The 13,970-nt window shown below is 39.1% G+C and overlaps 2 protein-coding genes across 2 annotated transcripts; one reads left to right on the plus strand and one right to left on the minus strand.

Annotated features, from left to right (window-relative positions):
• Window positions 1–24: 24 nt before the first annotated feature.
• On the plus strand, window positions 25–11,518 carry SQOR (sulfide quinone oxidoreductase). Its single transcript, XM_010717439.3, is given in 11 exon segments — window positions 25–75; window positions 3,720–3,956; window positions 4,280–4,450; window positions 4,947–5,000; window positions 6,591–6,785; window positions 7,708–7,917; window positions 8,425–8,553; window positions 8,555–8,609; window positions 9,550–9,617; window positions 10,526–10,704; window positions 11,061–11,518. Coding segments are annotated over 11 exon segments (1,383 nt in total). The 5' UTR covers window positions 25–48; the 3' UTR covers window positions 11,119–11,518.
• A 413-nt stretch (window positions 11,519–11,931) lies between these two features.
• Window positions 11,932–13,964, minus strand: LOC104912834 (nicotinamide riboside kinase 2-like). Its single transcript, XM_010717438.1, has 7 exons — window positions 13,870–13,964; window positions 13,626–13,671; window positions 13,318–13,504; window positions 13,071–13,142; window positions 12,506–12,612; window positions 12,213–12,304; window positions 11,932–12,106 (listed from the first exon to the last, which is right to left on the minus strand). The coding sequence occupies exons 1-7, from the start codon at window positions 13,918–13,920 to the stop codon at window positions 12,101–12,103; spliced, it is 561 nt and encodes a 186-aa protein (XP_010715740.1). The 5' UTR covers window positions 13,921–13,964; the 3' UTR covers window positions 11,932–12,100.
• Window positions 13,965–13,970: the final 6 nt, after the last annotated feature.

The raw sequence follows: 13,970 nt of genomic DNA on the forward strand, positions 1-13,970 counted from the left end.
GGAGGGGTGCGTGGAGCGGGCCCGTGCCCTGGCGGCGCGTGAGGTGCCATGTTATCGCGGCCGCAGTGCTGGAAGGTAACGTGTTAAACGCCGGCCGCTCGGGGATGGCTGCGCGTTGTTTACTTTCAGCGCTCAGAAGTCTCTAACCCGGCTCCGCTCGGCTCCCGGCGTCAGACGGCTCCTGAGCTGACTTGTCGCTGACGGTGACTGCTCTCCTCGTGGGTTCTGCGGAGCTGGCTGTGAGGTTTGGGCTCCTTCGGTCTGCAGTAGAGAAAGCTCCGCGGAAAGCCTGAAGGGCGCTTACAAGCAGCAGGGGGAGCGACTTCTTACACGGTCTGGTAGTGGTGGGGCAAGAGGGATTGGCTTTAAGCTTAGAGAAGGCAGATTGGGGTTAGATGTGAGGGAGAAGCTCTTCACTCAGAGGGCAGTGAGGCCCGGGCATGGGCTGCCCAGAGCTGTGGGTGCCCCATCCCTGGAGGTGCCCAAGGCCAGGCTGGGTGGCCCTGGGAGCTGAGCTGGGGGCACACAGCCCATGGCAGAGATTGGGGCGGGGGGGCTGTAGGGTCCCCTCTGATCCAAGCTGTTCTGTGAAGAGACTTTAGGAACACATTTGACTCTAGGAACACCATTTCTGTTCTGCTGAGTTTGCTGTTTTATTGAGTGGGGATTGGAGCTGGTTAAAATGCATGAAAACGTTGTGATGCATTGCCTAATAGGCCTATTTTCAGCCAGATTTTTCTTTAAAGCAAAACTTAATAGAAAATTGGCAATGATTTCCTCTATTTTGCTTGTAGAAGTGTGGTTTGCTTGTTTTTTTTTCAATGGCAGCTTAACGAGGATGGTTCTTGTTTTGTGTTCTCAGTCCCTGAAAGGTCTGTAAGCTGCTAATTCTGGAAAAATGTTTCCTATATTTGTTTTTGACAGGAAAGTCACTATTGTTCTGTTGATGTAATCTCACTAATGGCATTCAGGCACTAAATAATACTGAGCTCTCCTTGTCAGTCTAACTGTGGTTTTTCAACACATTAGCATTAGCAGTTATTCCAGAATCGTGCAGTATGCAATCTTTATTACCACTTCAACACATTTTTTCTTTTCTGAATCTGCTTTTTTTACAAATAGTCTTTCAGTAAAAGAGGCGAGAGAGTTATAGGTGGAATCAGAGACTATCTTCAAGCTAAGACTGTTTTAAAAAGGCTTTTAAATGCTACCCCTCCTCACAGTAATGCCATTTTTGGTGAAGTTACTATGAGTCACATTGTGACCCGATTTTTATGTGGTGCTACAGGAGTTGTGCTGCAGTAGCATTACACAGGCTTCCGTCACTGTAACAAACCACGTCCTGAAAACATTCACAATAAATTTACCTCTCACACTGACAGAACTAGCTTTAAAGTAGTTGTCATGGGTGAAGAGGAACCGTCGCTGAATGGAGGAGTGCTCCGAAGCACGTCAGCATGTGATTTCATGCAACATAAGGGATGTTTTGTTGTGTGTAGTTCAAAGGACTCTTGGTAAGAGTGCTATATGTTACGGTGGTCTTCTAAAAGTTTAAGACTTCAGCTCAATTCAGTAGACTAATTAGTGATTTTCTGTTTTTCTTTCAGTTCTGTTATTCTCTTTCTCTCCAGTTCCCAAATCAGAGAACTGATGTGTAGTTGATGGAGTGCAGCTGTTAGTTTGAGAATTTAATACCAAGGATTTTGCTGTTTGTTTCTGAACATCTGCCTACAAATGATGTTTCAGATTGTTGTTTGTACGTGCTCTAAAACAACTTCAAAGCAAAGAAATGGTACGCTCTAGTCCATTAGATGGCTGTTAGTTAAGGCACATCTTGTGTTTGTTTATAAGCATGCTTAATTCAAAATCTATTCATTCAGAGAGGATAATTATCCCTTACTTAGCATTACAAAAATGAAGTCCTGTTCCCTTGGTCTGGGCATGCTGTGCACTGCCGAACAGCTGGTCACTGTGCCTGTTTCACTTGCTTAATAAAACCCAACCACAAATGCTGGGTTCATGAACTTCCAGGAACAGGCTGTACTTAAAACTGTCACAGACGGAAGTTGCAGAAATTATTCATCATAAAAACTACTCTTTCTTGGAGGGAGTATGAAGCATCTGCACTAGGTAGATTTTACTCCTAGGGCTAGACCAGTTCCTTCCCTGTGGCTGAGTGAGGTTGTTTGCTACAAATGACAGCCTGCTCTGGGTAAACAGCAGGCAGCCTTCTAAAGTGAAACCAACATATCCAGAGTTGGTGTTCTTCTGTAGGAAAGAGGATGAGAAGAACGTGTCTGTATCTTGGTAACTTCCTTTAAAACAAAGTGGGTAAAATAACTTATACCGAGGATACTTCCCACATTTCCTCTTCTCCTTCCTAAGCTGTTTATGCTTTGGGGATAATAACAGCATTTCTGAAGAATTTGGGATACTCGAGTGAAGGATTTTAAGATGGCACGTGAAGGTGCAGAATGAGTTGCTAACTACATGTATGGTTTTGTAGAGAATTCTTGATGTTGACCTTTGGAACTTTTCTTGAAAATATTTGAATTCTCTGATTTAGTTTTCAAATTCCTCTCTGTAAAAGTCATAAACAAAGTCTGCCGTTCTGAAATGAAAAAGCTGGAGTTTCTGCACAATGATTCAAGGAATTAAACAACAGGATGTAGATAAAAATCCTGTCATAAGTTTCTTTTCAAGTTACAACACCTTATTGGCAATGTTGCAATGAGGAAATGAATTAAAATGAGTTTATACCTGTCTTATTGCTGAAAAGCTTCAAAATGGCATTCATCATGTGCAAGTAATGTATTCATAAAGGGGAAGGATCTTGTTCATTGTAGCAGAGGGAGGGAAACATATTTATGGGGATCAACTTTGACTGACTTCAGGTAACACAATTGCACTACCCAGAGCTTCACTTCATGGTTTTAACTCTTGTTTGTCAAGTAAAAAGTATAGTTGTAAGCAATGATAAACAGGGATTTCTAGCCTTTGCTTGCAACTATTTTACTGTTGTAAATTTTGGGTGTACTCAAATAGCCAAAATCTAGGAAGACGTAAAGTGTTGTTTCAATGAACTTTCTTTTCCTGTCAAGTCTAGGGCTCAATACCTCTCCTGCAAAAGTAGACTAGCCCACATGCCCTTGCTCAAAGCGCTGTAAGACTGTCTTGCTTACCATGATGTCTTGTAGCGCAAAGAGCCAAGAGAGGGGGTATGTCTGAGCTGTGCATATGCTGGTATACGTTAATATTAAAATACTAACACAGTTATTCATTTGTCTGACGTTACAGTCAGCAGAATGGCACTTGGTATGTTTGCACAACTAACATTTGCTGTTTCAATGGTCTACAGCACCAGATCCTACAACCTAGCAAGTCTTTTTTTGCGACATTATTCTCTTCAGGGTGGTAATGTTACAGCAAATGTCTAGCTGTAGATCCTATGCTATAGGATCAGACACGCTTTCCTGCTAAGATAAGGTGAAAAATATATTGTCATTTGTTAGAATTCATTTGCTTGTATGAAATTTTAATTTTCTGGCAGAGTCCATGGTTGTTTTTTTTTAATCATCTCCAAATTGCTTACAGTCAGTTTGGAAGTTTAGTGTTTTAGCTGCAACAAAAGTTAGTTCTTGCCTTGAAGACATATCTGGCCATATAGATAAATAAAAACTGCCTTACGGCATTAACTGATACTTTTCCTTAACTTGCAGCTTCCCACTTATTGGAAGATGTCACCAGTTGGAGCAGCATTGTCCTGTTCCTGTCTTCGTCCTTTAGCAGCCATACAGAAGAAGAGCTTCCTTGGTTTGCATACAGCAGCCAGGTGTGCTGCCAAGGATTATTATGAAGTACTTGTGCTGGGTGGAGGCTCTGGTGGAATTGCCATGAGTGCTCGGATGAAGAGGAAAGTGGGGGCAGGAAATGTAGCTGTGGTTGAGCCAAGTAAGGTAAGTCTTCCTTATGCTGAAAGAGAAAGCATTTGATGTATGTGATCAGTTTGCTCTGATTCTCATCACTTTCCAACCTCACTTACTGTGGAGAGGAAGCCAATGAAGTTGAATTTAGTAAGCTTGGCATGAGATTTTTTTCTCCCACCACAGAGATGCATACCTCCCTCCAACTTTTTCAGGGAAAACTCTTAGTTATTTGTATGCTTTCTTTTGTTAAGAATAGAATGTTAATAGGCATTGTCTCCTATTTGGAGTAATATGCCTTCATAATCAAGTGCAATTAAATTGTTCTTAAATGTCTGTTAAAACATTTATTTCAGACTCACTACTATCAGCCTCTGTGGACGCTGGTTGGTGCTGGTGCAAAGCATGTGTCAGCTTCTGCACGTCCAACAGAAAGGGTGATGCCTGAAGGTGTTGAGTGGATTAAATCTCGCGTTACAGCATTCGATCCAGATAAGAACTGTGTCAGGCTGGAGAATGATGTCAAGGTAATAATGTTAGAAGAATGTATTCTGTGTCATGACTTATCTGTCCACTGCAGATCCCCTTGGAACTGCCAATGGAGTAAGGCCTTCCCCAGCATCTGGGAGGCTAAGCAATTTGCTTAGTCTTATAAAAAGTATTTGATTCTAAACTCTATTTCTAGTAAATTTTGCAGATAACTGTGTGAGAATGACTACAGCTTAAGTCATCACCATCATCAGAAGTCTTTTTGCTCTTTGTAGAGAACTGAACACAAAAGATGGAATACCTTGCTCAGAATGTCTAATTTTGTGTGTAGCAAAGCTTGTGTGTAACTTCTCATGCAATAAATACTATAAACAATTATAAAACAATAAATATTACTCAAACTTAATGCCATTTTTACTAATACCTGCCCTTATGGAAACTATTGCTGTCAGATAATTTAAATTTGCTTTGATATAATACTTTGTTGTGTTTAGTCTTTTTATTTTTTGTCTAATTTTTTCCCTTATTCAACAGATATCTTATAAGTACCTGATAATTGCCCTTGGGATTAGTCTGCATTATGAAAAGGTATTTTTACAGTAATTATGTTTTTACTAGTTTTAATGGCATCACTTGCCCTCATGATTTGCTAGAGTAAATGGCTTTTCAGTACACTTTTTCTACTTCAAGATACTGAACACTAATATGAAGTAAAGAACCAGAAGGCAGCCTAATGACTTAAGTATGTCCCTCCATAGATCTGTATGTAACAAGCCAAATTACCCTTAGGAAGCTCTTTTAAGGTAGCTCTGTGGCAACATCAGCTAATGAGACAGCAAGTTAAATCTGGACATAAATGCAGTCTAATAATGCGAGTGAAATATGCTGATAGTAGAGTGAGACATCTCTAATGTAAAAAGAAACACACAGCAGTTAGTGAAATATGTCCTGTAGAATCAATTTGACCCGCTCTCTACCATCTCTCTTGAAGGATACACTTTAAAAGGAACCAGCTGAGTTATGTCTGTGCTTAAATAGGCCCTGGGACCCTTCCCATATCTGTTAGCTTTCCTGTGTGCTTTCTATAATGGCACTTGAAGGAAGATGTTAGTGCTGTTGTATGGTGCAAGAATGATTGTAGCAGTGCACAGAAGAGGAAAAATACAAAGGCAGATGTTTGTGAAGTTTGACCCTGCTGACTTTAATGTGACCTGCATGTGATGTAGTAACTAATAACATATTTGAGTTTCTTTTCTAATAGCTCCCAAGGCACACACAAAGCAGAAGTTAATTAACGAAAGTTGCGCCAGATGAAATTCAGCTGATTAGCACAGCAGAATAAGGAACGGCACTGTGTTTAGTGGTTTTTCTCAGTCTCCATGTAAATCTCTACAGTACAGCTTAAAAAAAAATAAACTCAGTATTCAGAATTTGGCACTAGAAGCCATGTAATACAGTCAGTCACTATTACTGTGTAGTGAACTTAGTAAATAAAATTCACACTAATCGTTTGGTATGGCATTAAACCCAAAGTGGCCAGTATTAAAAAGGTTGTTTTCTCTTATTTGTCTTCACTAACAGCATAATTCCTGGTGTAGGCTGTAATGTCTCAAACACGTTGCAATGTATGTAATGTGACTCAGTTTCCTCTTAGAAGTTCTGCAAACTGTTACTTCAAAACAGAGACAACTGCCTTTCTTAAAAACAGATGCTCAAGCATAGCAGCAGTAGTGAGAAAAAATTATTGGAGGCAGAACCAAAGCAGAGTATCTTTAAGAAATACTTCAGATATCTGAAACTGAGCACTGGAAATCTTTCTTCACCTTATGAATTTTTGTAATGCTTTTTTAATGTGAGTTTTTCCTTATGATGATGTGGCAGTGACTTCTTGTTCTTACTCTGAATTTCACGCTTTGCTCTATACTGAACTCTTATGGTATGGATGTTGCAGAACTGTCATTTCAGTAAATATTCATCTATTAAGTTATCTACTAAGCTCTAATGGAAATACCAATTTGATTAGTAAACATATATTCAAAAATACCAACTAACATATGGGCTTTTTTAACTGTGGGCTTCTTAAATTGTCTTGAGAAATTTCAAGTCTCCGTTTAATACTTGATGATGAAGACAAAATTCCTGTTGTCTATATGTTAAACCTTAATTTTGTTTTCTTAGATCAAAGGCTTGCCTGAGGGTTTTCATCACCCTAAAATAGGTTCCAATTATTCAGTTCATACTGTAGAGAAAACGTGGAAAGCTTTGCAAGATTTCAAGGAAGGAAATGCTATCTTCACTTTTCCAAACACTCCGGTGAAATGTGCTGGGGCTCCCCAGAAAATCATGTATTTATCTGAGGCCTACTGGAGGAAAGTAAGTATTCTGTTCACTCTTACAATGGTTGTTCCCACAATTGTAAGGAAGGTGTGTTCTAAGGGGTTTGTTGTATTTCTTTTACGACAAATAAAAACTCCAGGAGATAAATATGGCTCAGAATTATTGAATGAAAATGACTGACTTGCTTTTTCTGTTATTAATATGTACTAAATGAAGATAACTGAATTATGCATAAATATCTTAGAAATTTCTGGAGTAACTTGCAGAATTCAGAATTTGTAAGGGATGAACTGCTTAACCTGCTTGGAGATAACTAGCAATACAAATGTTCTCAGCCTAATTTACAATTTCAGGTGAAACACTAAAATCACACTGGCTGAGTGTTCCTTCTTATTGCTTTAAGTAGTTAAATGCAGATTGTCTTTCTGCTCATCTGAGAAGTGATTATCCTCACTCCTTCTGGCACTCAGTCTCAGTAACAGGAGAGGTTTTTGCTGGGCTGGGAAAGTGAATTTAGTGGAAACAGAAAACAGCTTCAAGTGAAAGTGTCAGACTTCATGCATGCTTTAAATTTCATGAGCTGTCTACTGAGTGAATATCTGAATAATGCATAGAACTGATGGTTTCACAGTGCTGTGTAGTGCTAAGCTATTATATTTAGCCTTTATACAGTATTGTTCAGAATATTGCAGCCACCTCTTGTCACTAGCAATCTGTGTGAAGCATCTTCAGTATCTCACTCTGAACGGGTGAGGCATCAAAAATATCAAAGTACAAGGATGTATCTTGTCTAACATTCTGTGAAATAGCTGTTTCTCAAGAGTTCTAATGTTAATGCTGCATTAAGCACCAAAATGCGCTAATAGTTCTGTCAACTATACTGACTATATGTCAGTATGGCATAATTCTCTTGTTTCTGCTAGCTTATCAGACTTAGTAATTTGATCTTTCCATGCAGACAGGAAAACGACCCAAAGCAAACATAATGTTCAACACTTCACTTGGTGTCATTTTTGGTGTTAAGAAATATGCTGATGCATTGCTTAAAATAATAGAGGAGAGGAATATTGCTGTTAATTATAAGTGCAACCTTGTTGAAGTTCGAGCAGACAAGCAGGAAGCTGTGTTTGAAAACCTGGACAAACCTGGAGAGACTGAAGTTCATGAGGTTAGGAGATTTCAGATCTTTAGTTTGATCCTTTCTCTTTGTATATGCACTAATGTAACTGCATTATAATAACATAATATCTGTTGCTCCATTATAAACTGCTATTTCATCCTTTTAGTACCATCCTCAAATTCCAACAATTCAAAAGCTTGAAACTAAGGTAGTGAGAAGGGGTGGGGAAAGTGGAGTAGAGGTAACAAACCATGCCTGGAGCTCTGTGTACCTTGTTAATGTAACTTGGGAATGTCTCAGGCATATATAGAGGAAAGCAAATTGCTATTATGGCAGCTTACATGGTTTATATATGGCTGCTAATGAGGTTCCTGTTAATAAAGAACTTGGAGCAGATGCACCTCAAATTTAAGAGCAAATTTTCACTCTATATGCTTGTTTTAAAACAAAAACAAAATTAAAAAAAAAAATTAATACTGTTCTTATATCCTAACATTAATATAGTATGATCTGTTCTTGCTAATTAGCCATTTAGTACTTTTTCTTTCTGTCTAGTATGAAATGCTTCATGTCACACCCCCAATGGGGCCACCTGATGTACTTATCAACAGCCCTGTCTCTGATGAAATCGGCTGGGTAGATGTAAATAAGGAAACTCTACAACATAAAAAGTATCCTAATATTTTTTGGTATTGGGGATTGCACCAACCTTCCAACATCAAGAACTGCTGCGGCTGTAGGTAAAGGTGTTTGTGTGTTTGTTTATGTAATGGAAAGTGTAGCAGTGACAGTAAGCTGTTAAACAAGACATTGTTTAGTTTGTTACTCCTGAGGTCTTAACTCCATATTTTTTTTCCATCTTTCAGAAAGACTTCAGTTCCTTGGACTAACTAACTAGCTAGTGATTATTCTGATGCCATCAATTCTCCATTTCCTTATTCCAAATACTTCACAGTTGGGCTAGTTCTATTTTATGTGTTCTCGGAATGGTGTAAAATGAAGTTGTTACTGAATTCTGGAAGAACGCAAGGGTAGCAAGTCTTTCTGCTCTATCTTAGAAGCTCACACATGTGTCAGCTGATAAGTTACTGCTGAAGACTCGTGTGTTCTGTACTTGTAGCCACAGGGTCCAATGTAAAAATACTCCAGGTATATGATATCATAACTAAAAATAAAAAGATAGATCTGAGAGTGGAAAAAAAAAAAAAAGGACTATTACAGTATATTATTAGTCTAACAAAAAGAATGATATAGGTAACTATTGGTGCATTAGTCTAGAACTTCCCTGGCAGCATTAAAAATGAAAGAGAGCTAGGAAAACTTCAGTGCTGGAGTCTTAAGTGTTTGGGAAGACCAAACAAGTGTAATTCAGCATAGGAGAATAGACATGCAGTTCAAGTTCTGTCAAACCTTTGCATGTTGGAAGCAATGAGGCCAAAGCATTATTTCAAATATGATTTTCTCCCCCCAGACCCTCCTCAGTCTTGGACTGTAAAGTTCCCAAGCTGATTTGACACAAGTTAAGTTACAGCTGAATTATCCAACGTACACTGTTACTATTGTTTGCTCCAGTAATGACAGTAATTGTTGTCTAAAGCAAAGTCTTACTATATTTATATATAGATATATTAAAAAAATATAAAGATTTATATATTTTTTTTCCTGTTTCCTCTTATGCAGCTGCCCAATCTGGAGTGCTTGATAAAACTATTTCCCTGGTAATGAAGAACCAGTCGCCAACTAAAAAGGTACCTACAGAACTTGTTTTAGTGGCAATGTTATACACAGGAAGTTCTGCCAAGACAAGCAGTTAAACTACATGAACTGAAGATAGACAGGGCTTTGTGTCAGCAATGGAGGTGTTAAATAGCTTCTTACTGTATGTCATAATTTTAATAAGTAATTGTAGTACTACTATAGTAGTAATTGGCACAATTATACACAATTTCTTCAGAAACTTCTATTTAAATCTTAATGAGTTAAAAGAAGTTGGAAGGTTGATTAGGTTGGGTTCCTCAAGGTGGGTTTTTAGTGTAGGCTACTATAACCCCTACTCCAAGAAAACCCTCACAAACTTTACACATTTATGCTGTGTGCAACTTGTCTTCCCTGTACAGAAAGCAATCTTCTAAGGAGTTAAATTTAAGTTTTTGTACTGCAGAAGCTCTTAAGCCTGTGACTTTCTTCAAACTTCTCTTTGAGACCTAGCTCTCATTTTATGCGTGGCTTCTTAGTTAATATTCCTGGAGTACTTACCTGAGTTTCAGTCCATGCTGCTGTGATCCCCTGCAAATTCTTACAATTATATTTGAGATGGTTTATATTCTGTCTGTTAAAAGACAGCACTAGCTCTCATACTCTCCTATTGTTACCTGTTCTGTTAGCCAGCAGTTAATGACACAAAGCCCTTTAGGCAGTGGTTTAGGTTGATTCTAAGCACTCTTATAATGCCAATCTATGATCTGCAGCTGAAAGAAAATGGCTTGGTTATGATCACTGACCCAAACTGCAGTGTTTTAAACTTAATATTATTAACACTATAAATGCAGAAACCCAGAAACTTATTTTGAAATAAGAATGTTAATCATATAGTTTGCAATACTTCAGCATTTAGCCTTTAATCAGATTAATGAGAAGGGTGTATTCTTTGTTGCAGTATGATGGATATACTTCCTGCCCACTGGTAACAAGCTATAACAAGGTGATTCTAGCAGAATTTGACTACAATGCTCAGCCTCTGGAGACCTTTCCCATTGACCAAAGTAAACAGAGGACAACAATGTACTATATGAAAGCTGATATGATGCCCTTTCTCTATTGGAATGCGTTACTCAAGTAAGTATTTTAAGTCAGGGCAGGCATAGCTGCTGTGATTTTTTTCAAGGCAAAGCCAGGTATCTGTTCTGGCCTATAATTCTTCGTAAGAACAGAAGTTGTTGAACTTATCCTGCAAATTCCAGCAACTGAAGTGTATGCTTAGTCATCACTAAGTCCTCAACTTGTTGAGCATTCTGGGTACTTTGCTACTAATAGGATTTTGTGCTAAGAATATTTAACTTCATACCTCTAGCACTCCATCTTAATAAATAAAAGAATCATACGAAAATAAATTAAAAAAAATCTTTCCTCACACTGTGATAATGTGTGCAGATAAATGGCTTTGACTTGATGAAGCAACTCTTCCTTTCCAGGGGATACTGGGGAGGACCAGCTCCTATCAGAAAGCTGATGCATCTAGGCTTGAAGTAAATGTTGGTTCTCAGCTCAAGTTCTTGAAGAAATAAGACTGGCCTTGTGCTGGATGAGTACGTATACTCCCTTTTGGACACCTCCTCAATAGACAGACTTTTTAAATCATGCTTTTGTCCCAAACTTTCCCTTTCTACCTCCTAAGGATTAAGTCTTACTACTTTCTTCTATGTGATCCGAGACCTTAAATTAATTCTGTACGTAGGTAGCAGTTTCAACTCAAGTGTGAGCTTCCTTCAGCTGCAATCCACTAATGAACTTCCTACTACAGTAATCAGTGCCCTTAAATCAGTTTTGTATGTAAGGGATTTTCTGTGACTACAGCCCAAATTCCTTGCTTCCAAGATCTAAACATGCACTTAATAAAATAAGTAAATGCTAGTAAAACATTCTGACCAGCTCTTGTTCTCTGATTTCATCTTAATTTCTGTAGATATAGAAATCAAAGCAGGTCAGTAAAGGGAAATAGCTGGCAGCTTTCCCATTGCTATTAACGTCAGCCAAAGCCCCAACGCTTTCTGTCAGACATGACTTGAAAGCAGTTGCATTATTCAGCTTTTCTCACACTTGTATTTTTCGTAAAAGCCTCATCTATTTTCTAAGTGAAAAGCTTTGTGTTTGATGTATAGTTATAGTGAGCAATGATGTAGTGTATGCATATTAGCAGAGTTGTGCCACCTAACATCAGTTCCATTATGTGCTTAACTATTATAATCTAAGTACATGCAAATAGAATTTACAGAAGACTAGATGGTGATGACTTAAAGCACATGAGGCCGGCTACTAGGCTCAAGCACAAATTGAGATGACAGCTGAGGGGGAAATGCTTTTTAATGACCATATGTAACTCAGTTTCAGGAGAAAACTCAATGAAGCCAAATTCAGGAGTTGAGTCTTCACAGAAGCTGGAACTTTAGTGGCAGTCAGGTAGACAGCACAGAGCAAACAGGAGTCATCTTCAGTTGCAAGAATCAGTAGAAGCTTATTTCTAAACAGAAAAACATGAATACATTTCAAGTTACAGCTTCATGCTTTTTCAACGTAGCATTTAAAAGGTTTGCCCTGGAGTTCCAATTAGAAGCATAAAGACATACCTGCATGTTAAGTAATTCTTCAATCTTATTTTGGATCTGTCCATATACCTCATTAAACAGTTCTTCCTTGGATTTTGTTCCATTCAAGTGCACTTAAAATAAGAATGTAAAATGAGAGCTATAATAGAATTATGCTTCTCTAACCCTGTCAGATTCTAATTTGAAGAGCATGCATTTGCCTTACTGGAAAAACATAATCCATCTAACAGTTTCATATATACATAAGACTTAAAAAGCTTTTTCTTTAACAGCCTTACAGCCTTATAAAAGTGCTTCAGTTATTAAAAACTTACCCACGTCAACACCAAGATCTTCCATTATCTTCCTGTGCTTTACATACATAGGCCAAACGTGGCCATCAAACAATCCAGGTGGATCGGGTACAGTGTAATTCCTTGAACTATAAATTAACACAGTGTTATTCAAGGATAGTCTAATTAAAGTTCAGGCAAATTATGTAACGTACAATCAGTTTTTCTACAACTTATCTTGAATGTATTTCATTCAGTGTAGTTTTAACCTTATCAACAGTGCTACCACCAGCAAGTAGAAGTGCTAAAGAAAGTTGAAATGTGATGGTTTGAAGTGTGCAAGATGCAAAAGTGTTTCCTAAATGACTGACTGTGGTATTCATGAATAGTCTCCTGCTGCAGGTTTAGGAGAAGTTTGGGTGAAATAGTTGTCTGTCCACAATAGCTTGATTAAAAACCTCTAGGGTTTGGTTGCTGGAAGGAACTCTGGCTTTTCAACACAGTAACTAGGTTAATGTTTAGCCTATCAAAAGGGAAAAAAAAAGACTTTAAGGAGAAACCAAGTCTTTAGCTGCTGAAGATGTTACTGGGCTAAAAAGAAGCTCACCTTCTTCTCCTTTTACACTCCTCATATGGAATGGAAAGAAAGTACCGATGGTGGAATACATCAATCAGGGGCCTGAAAGAGATGTGTGCTGGGTTACAGCTTGCCTGTACCAAGGAACAGAAAGGGAAAACTATGCCCGTCGCTTCTGGCTGGCACGTGCTTCAGGGCTGTGACACCTGAACTCACATCAGTCAATACTGGCACCTTTAGTATTACGTGAAGTCAAAATACATGAAGTATTTTGTACCTGTAGGTGTAAAGCAGGAAGCCCTCGATAATAAGGATGTGGATCACTTCATCTCCTCCCTCCCTGTCTGGTGAGATCTGGGCATCCAGCGTGTTGTTGATCCCATGGGAGCGTTCAAACTTAACTGGGTTCTTTATCCAAGCACTTATGGTACTCATCATCGCCTCCATGTCTAACGCACTGATCACTGAGACAGAACGCTATCGTTAGCCAGTAACTGAGCACCAGCTGTTATCGCTCAGCACCAAGAAGGATCAAAGTATTAAGCTGGAGTTACACTGTTCAATAACGCTGGAGAGAGACCTTACCATCGTACTGCTTAAAGCCATCTTCAACTTCTATTTCATCTTGAGGCTGAAACAGCAATAAGAAAAAAACGTTTGGTCGGGGCAGCCGCAGGGAGCGGCACCGTCACAAAGCAGAAACGCGGAACGAATTTGGAGGGCGCCCCAGCTCCGCAGCAGTCTCTGCGCGCAGATAACGGGCGCCGGGGACGAGGAACGATAACGCAGCCGCCGTTCCGACCGCCCAGCCGACCGCGAACACGCTCACCTTGAAGAAGTCGTCCTGGTGCACCACGCTGCAGTTGGGCAGGGCCTGCATCAGCCTGCGGGTGAGGGTGGTCTTGCCCCCGTTGGTGACCCTGGGAGGGA

This window comes from Meleagris gallopavo, chromosome 12 (genome assembly GCF_000146605.3).
Source record: "Meleagris gallopavo isolate NT-WF06-2002-E0010 breed Aviagen turkey brand Nicholas breeding stock chromosome 12, Turkey_5.1, whole genome shotgun sequence".
Lineage (NCBI taxonomy): Eukaryota > Metazoa > Chordata > Aves > Galliformes > Phasianidae > Meleagris > Meleagris gallopavo.